Source organism: Tachysurus vachellii, chromosome 24 (genome assembly GCF_030014155.1).
Source record: "Tachysurus vachellii isolate PV-2020 chromosome 24, HZAU_Pvac_v1, whole genome shotgun sequence".
Taxonomy (NCBI): Eukaryota; Metazoa; Chordata; class Actinopteri; order Siluriformes; family Bagridae; genus Tachysurus; species Tachysurus vachellii.
The window spans coordinates 6,455,456-6,462,774 of record NC_083483.1 but is presented as its reverse complement, the minus strand read 5'-3'; the positions used below and the strand labels follow the sequence as shown (position 1 = coordinate 6,462,774).

Below are 7,319 nucleotides of genomic sequence, written 5' to 3'. Positions count from 1 at the left end.
TATTAATTAATTAATTAATTAATTAACTTAAACTTGAATAGATGAATGAATGAACAAATGAATACATAAATAAATAAATAAATAAATAAATAAATAAATGGATGAATAAATGAATGAATGAATGAATTAATTGAATAGATGAATGAATGAACGAATAAATAAATAAATTAAGTAAATAAATAAATGAATGAATGAATGAATGTCTTGGTGATGGGGCATACAGACATGTTATACACATTTCCTGTAGATGGTGCAGAAGTTTGAACCCGCATCTGTTTGAACACCGGAAATGTAAGTGATTTGAAAGTCTGCGCAAGCGCACTAGAGACCAGTTTGTGTGTTGCCATTGTAACGATAGCTGGAGACGAGAGACAGGTTATTTATTGTTGTGGTCAGTCGTAAGGGTAGTTTTATTCCCAATAGTCTGCAGTCGATATGGCGAACCGAAACCTTAAGCACGTAAATATTCAGAACAGTTCTCCATCTCCGAAGCCTCCGAATCGCAGCACGGAGTCTCCGTCCGCGGAGCGCGTGCAGAAGATGGAGGCAGCGACGCCATCGCCTCAAGTCACGAGCCCTCAACCTGAGGCAGAAGGCAGCAGCACCGAGCCTCGGGAAATGACATTAGACCTGAAGAGCTTCAGGAAACCGGGAGAGAAAACATTCACACAAAGGTGCAGACTGTTTATAGGCAACCTTCCTACTGACATCACGGAAGAAGACTTCAGGAAGCTGTTCGCTAAATATGGCGAAGCTAATGAAGTATTTATCAACCGAGACCGAGGATTCGGATTCATTCGACTGGTGAGCCGAATTGTAACTGACTCTGAGCCGACTCTGTTTGGACAACTAAATGCTATTGTATAATCTGCCTGAACACATAGATTAGACTGCATAATGTGATTACTTATAAACACACACCTTTATACAGAGTGACTTACAGTTTATTTCACTTTACACAACGGAGAAATTGATGGTTAAGGGCCTTGTTGTTCAGGTGCCCAGTTTGGTGGACATGGGATTCGAAACCATGACTTTCTGATCAGTATTCCTTTCACTGTACAATACACATTACAACAAAAACACATCTGTATTACCATAGTATTACTCATTGTGTTCATTTATTGATAAAAATATCCCCTCGGTCAGCTGCCCCAAGCAGGTTCCGCCATAATACTTGTTTGGGTTATACTTGGGTTATACTTGTCTGGGGTGTGTGTGGGGCGGAGCTATCAAAACAGGGGTGGGACCCATTTGGGTTAGGGGCGTGTTTGTTTTGGTGATTTCAAATGTCAACATTGGCTTTCAAACAACAGAGACCCCACCTTTAACAGTTGTAACTGTTGGTAACTCAAACTCGATAACTGCTCTAAAGGCACCCAACAAACCCATGTAACAGTAAATGGACAAACTCTTCTTAACAAGCATTTTTTTCAATTATTTCTAAACGTTTAACAAGTATAAAATATTATAAGAGAAAAGTTACTTGTGTGATTAACATCACATAATATGGCAACGTCAATGAAATACCAAACAGAAAATCAACACAAGATTATTCTCAATTTATTCTATTGAATATTCACATATTTCTGTGATCAGATAGCTAAAAAGACCAGGTCTAAATGCCCTCTGAAACGTTTTCGAGACGGACATAAATACGCTTCAGGAGGTGGTCTGGGACGCATTTTAGATGAAACTGGACAGGTGTAAATGAATGTGGTTGTTCAAGCCACGTACGTCAGCGCTATACTCCTCCCAAACGGAAGTACGTCACTCGCATGTGATCTTTCACCCAGGTGTCTCGTCGGGTCTTAAAATGCGCTGCTGCTGCCAGCAAAAATGCAGCAAACAGTAAATGCCGTTTTTTGTAGTCTTCGTCTTCTTTTTGATTGCATTCTGAAAACCGCATACACCAAAGCATGTTCCATTTCAATTACCCCGGAAATGAGCTCAAATATATTTGCATTTTGGGCGGGAGTAGAAAGATCGGATCGATATCCGATTCGCCAAGACGCGTTTATGTGGCCTAATGTAAATGGAACAGTTTTAACAAATCAGATAGCTATCGGATCAGAGACAACACATGAAGTGACCAGGTGTAAAAAGGCCCAAAGTCAAACAGTGAACCACCAAATGCATCCAAGCTGAAAACCTGCATTTCAGCAGCACAATTTTGCTTTTCATTGAAGAAAACAGCTATTATTAATACAGTCTAATGCTCCAAGTAAATTTGGGAATCTGTACATTGCTATACTTTGTACTTTGATGTTGAGCTGTACGCAGTTGGCTGAGTGAGCTTAATCTGCAACTTCTTTTACATCAGCTTTTCCTGGTTGGTCTTTCTCTTTCTCTATTATTTATTAGTATTTACATGTAAATATATACAGTTTTCTGTTATGTACTTGTGTGAGGGTTATGTGTGAGCATGCAGATGCAACTCCGACACGTTGTCGTTTATACGCAGTGTTTAAAAATAAAGGTTTGTTATCCACAGAGCACCGGTTTTATGGAATAATACATCATCTGCTGCTCTTCTTGTAATGTATACGAAAAGGTCAGATGAGGGGTTTAGGAAGTGAGGCATCTAAAATGGTTTTCTTCAAGCATAAATGAGAGCATTGCCGATCTGAACAAATCGACCTGACGTTTTGTGCGGTTGTTTGTGAAAAAAGGCCCACCAGTCTGTCATGTATATTTATCCTAAGTGTTTTTTTTTTTTTTTTTTTGCTTTTTAAAGGAATCGAGGACTCTAGCAGAGATCGCCAAAGCAGAGTTGGATGGCACAGTGCTGAGGAACAGGCCAATTCGCATCCGGTTTGCCACACATGGAGCTGCTCTCACGGTTCGAAACCTTTCACCAGTTGTTACTAATGAACTCCTGGAGCAGGCATTTTCACAGTTTGGACCAGTGGAAAGGGCAGTTGTGGTGGTAGACGATCGTGGCAGACCCACAGGTAAAGGCATTGTGGAGTTTGCCAATAAGCCTGCTGCACGAAAGGCTCTTGACCGTTGTGCTGAGGGAGCCCTTTTACTTACCACGTAAGTCCTTTTTATTTCAGTAATCTTTTTTTTAATATATCATGTGGTGGGGTCCAAATAGCACTCAGACTTTTATCTTTCTCTTTTTCTGGTTTGTCCTTTCAGGTCTCCGAGGCCAGTTATTGTTGAACCAACAGAGCAGTGTGACGAAGAAGATGGCCTTTCAGAAAAACTATTGCAGAAGTCAGCACAATATCACAAGTATGTTGCTGACAGAATGACACAAAATGTTTGTTGTACATCTAACTTTAATCTATGGTGCAAAAGGCAACAAATATGGGACTTCTCATTACTACAAACCCTTTCCTGCCCTATAGGGAAAGGGAGCAGCCTCCACGCTTTGCCCAGCCAGGCACCTTTGAGTTTGAGTACTCGTCGCGGTGGAAGGCACTTGATGAGATGGAGAAACAGCAGCGGGAGCAGGTGAAAAGGAATATCCAAGAGGCCAAGGAGAAACTGGAAGCTGAGATGGAGACAGCAAAACACGAGCACCAGCTCATGATGATGAGACAAGGTATAGCTGCAGTTCAGCTTTGGCTCTTACATTTTAAATTAGTCTTAAAAATAACACAGTGATCATTTCGGTGGCTTTTTACACCAGATCTAATGCGCCGTCAAGAAGAGTTGCGTCGTCTGGAAGAACTGAGAAACCAGGAGCTGCATAAGCGCAAACAGATGGCGATGAGGTACACGTCAGTGTTCCTTATAACAAACAAAATGTATCATCAAGTTACGGCAGTCTTCAGAGTTCTTCAAACCTTTAATGAAGTTGTTACCTAACCCTGTCTAACCCTAACCCTGTACCGGTTTTCTGTTAATTCCGGTTTATCGTGATTATCCGGAGTAATTTTGGAATTTCGTTTGGATTTTTAGACATGAGGAAGAAAGACGGAGACACGAGGAGGAAATGATGCGCCACAGAGACCAGGACGATATGAGACGTCAGCCCGATGCCTTTAAACCTGGTTTTATGGATAGCGTGAGTACCAATCGTGCTCCATTTCCAAAAACGAACGGTGTTCAGAGACCTGACACACGTGGTCACCATTGTTTGGCAGTTTTAGATCCTACGGGCTGATGCCAAATAAACATAAAACCCAAATTATCTACAACGGCATGAATTAGAATTATCAATGAAATATATTTGAGTGCATTGAAACAGCTCGATGCTACAGCCAACAACGTACGTAAGAGGCTAACTGTACAAACATCATATGGAATATTAATACTACTGTGTACTCCACGGTCATCTTTATACGGGTTGGCTTTGTATTAAAACGTACAGAATTTGAATAAACCAGACCTTAAGGTTTATCTTGAATTACACTTTCAAAGTCTGTCCTGGTACAAGATGAAGCTTATTTTCTAGCAGAAGCATTAAGTGTATTAAACTAGCACCACAGTGCTGCTGCTTTCAACACGATCATGTTTTAAACACTGGGGCCTTTCTTGTAAACTTGAAAATGGAAAAAAGGGGGGGGGACTTGGCACACTTATTTATTCTACTGGGTTAGACGATCTAGTCACAATCTAGTCTAAAATGTACTTAAGTATTTGTTACTGTTTAATTTGCAAATGACCTCACAGTAGTCCAGGTAGCAGTCAGTGGCTGACGCATGTTATTCACCTCAAACCCATATTAGCTTATATGTAGCTTATTACTACCTACAGTAACATATTTTTCAACATACATCACATATATTTGTCATTTCTAATATTTTAGAATTGTAAAGAATGATTTCCCACTATGAAATAACACATTTGGTCTTGTGCAGCAGCCCGAACCTTATATAATATTTCTCTCTGCATTTTCCTCTGTGGGCTTCATATACAGTATATAATGTTTTGGTCAACATTTTCCTAGTGTACATGGTTGGGAGCTTTATGATTATATCAGACAGAACATGCTAGCAATACACCACATAGGTCTTGCTTTATTACGGTACCACTTGTTTCTGTTAATGCCCTTTTTACATTTAGAGAAAGGGGTATAGGGCTTCCAACTTCTCTGTGTCAGGAAAAGTTTTATATGCTGCGACAGTTTAACACAACAAACGAAACTCTGCATTCACCATAAAATGTGCACCATTTAATGTCACCGTTAGTGTCGCTTGCTTGTACACGCTTTCAGGACAAGGTGCTGGAGTAGTTTCTAGTAGTTTCAATATTTTGAAACGTCATGTATTTAAATTACAATAGAAATGAATATTTAAGTGTTAAACGGTATTAATGTAACTTTACTGTGTGTCCATGTACCAGGTTTGTAGGCAGGATGTTGGTATACAGTAAGAGAATGTTGATGAATATTTAGTTCAAAACCTTAAACTAAGGAATGAAATGGAACATTTCTGTTTGTTTGCCACTGAACTGTGCTATAAGATATAAGTAAGTGTGTATGCACAGGAGACATTCGCTTTTGAGCTGCACGATTTTTCTTAACATTTCTATTATCATTTAATATAGTCTGATTAATACTCCTACAAATTTTGTATAGACCTTCGTGCTGATGATATTCAGACCTGCTGAAGATTACTGAACGGTTGTCGTTCACGTTTTCCCCAAGCATTTGTCTGTAACTCTCTTAAAAACTAAATGTGTTTTTTCAATGGGTAAAAAAACAAAAAACATCAACTTGTGTGCTACCTTTCCCTGGGCACTATATACAATATACGACGTAATGTTTTTTAACCAATATAATAATAATAATAATGCATTTATTTCATGGCGCCTTTCAGAACACCCAAGGTCACCTTACAAGCAATATACAATATAATCTCCTGTCGCTATATTTGCTTTACATGAGCTTTTATATGAAATATCTGTGGTGTGGCTCCTGTGAATCCTAACTTCCAACGCTGCGGTACTTGAACATGTTGCCAATCATTACTGAACATCTGTATGGACGTAACTGCATCGTGCTTATCTTTAGTAGTAGTATTGTGTAACTGCATACAGGTACAGGAAATGTTTATTTCAGCCTTTCAGATATCCGAACTTAATTGGTCAGTGAGTGTATATTTGTCAAAATGAATTATACTTATTCATACTTAATTATAAATCATTCTACTTTATTAGAATGAGTTATATCTGTTTATGATAAACGACAGTGTATATAGAGTCTGAACACCCCTGGTTTTGTAATGTAAAGTCAGAAATCAATATACAGTTTTTAAGAATTTCTTTCCATGTATAATATGATCTTGAACACATAAAAGATAAAGGCGAATGCATAAATATTAAGAACTGGGGCATCAGCCATGGACATTCTTCCCTAATAAATTTTGTTAGGATTCTTTGCATTTACATTTTTCATTCATAGCATTTGGCAAATAAAAAAAAAATAATGAAAACAAATCACCTTTTTTTTTTGTTAAATAAAGTGTTCATTTAAGTGCTTTTTAAAGAGCTGAGACTTTAGCCAGCGATTCAGCATTTTGGGCAGTCAGAGGAAGTTCCTTCTACCACCTAGGTGCCAGGAAAGGGACTTTATGCCATCCTTGTACCCTGAGAGACGGTGGGTTCAGCCGCTAGAGGTTCTAGAGGCTCGTAGGAAGCATGGTGCCGAGTTGGGTGTGACAAAGTATTAAATCTGGTGAAGGTAGTGCATGGAGAATAGCAATGTGGGAGTGTGGGAGAACTTGATGAACACAAGTAGTGCACCTTACACTCTGGATATGCTGCAAAGGGTTGGGTATAGTGCACTACTGTAATCACCAGTAATCCAGCCTTTGTCATAGATTTATGAGCTTTACAGAGTGCACCAGAATGTATTGTTATTGAGTCCGTCAAAGGATGCTGAAAGGTCAAGGACGATGAGTCCTGCTAAAGGTATTGTCCACAAGGGCAGTTTATATGGACCGTGGTAATTGTAGACAGCACGGTCAAGGATTTTTAAATGAAATGGCAAAAATGATCATGGTCTGGTTGTCACACAAAGTGCTTAGAAATGAGAATTTGGAAAGGAACAGATGGTGTATGAAGATGTGATAGTTCTCTCATACTGCTCAAAATTACATTATACAGCAAATAACTAATCTGCCAGTCCAGGCGCTGTTTATGAACGCTTTGTACGTATGGAAGATTCAGGGCAGAGGAGGAGGAGGTCCATGGATGAAGAGAGTAAAGCAAGGAAATTGTTGGGGCAAATTCAAACAGTAAAGACGGAAAGGACTGTGGGTTATTGTGGGATATTGAAAGCAATAGAAGAAGGAGCAAGAGTGTGGAGGAGAGCTATGAATACTCGACATATTTTGCCTTATTTGTTGTTTCTGACACGATTT

At 39.2% G+C, this 7,319-nt stretch overlaps 1 protein-coding gene across 4 annotated transcripts in view; it reads left to right on the top strand.

Moving 5' to 3' along the window:
- The first annotated feature begins 333 nt into the window (after window positions 1-333).
- pspc1 (paraspeckle component 1) overlaps window positions 334-7,319 on the top strand; it is a 37,905-nt gene continuing 30,919 nt past the window's right edge. For all 4 annotated transcript variants that reach the window (XR_009647731.1, XM_060860432.1, XM_060860431.1 and 1 more), the window contains exons 1-6: window positions 334-804; window positions 2,738-3,039; window positions 3,145-3,240; window positions 3,357-3,553; window positions 3,641-3,725; window positions 3,913-4,018. Coding sequence is in view for 3 of the 4 variants with exons in the window: in XM_060860432.1 (XP_060716415.1) it covers window positions 436-804; window positions 2,738-3,039; window positions 3,145-3,240; window positions 3,357-3,553; window positions 3,641-3,725; window positions 3,913-4,018 (1,155 nt within the window). In the remaining variant the exon portion in view is untranslated. The remainder of the gene's footprint in view (window positions 805-2,737; window positions 3,040-3,144; window positions 3,241-3,356; window positions 3,554-3,640; window positions 3,726-3,912; window positions 4,019-7,319) is intronic.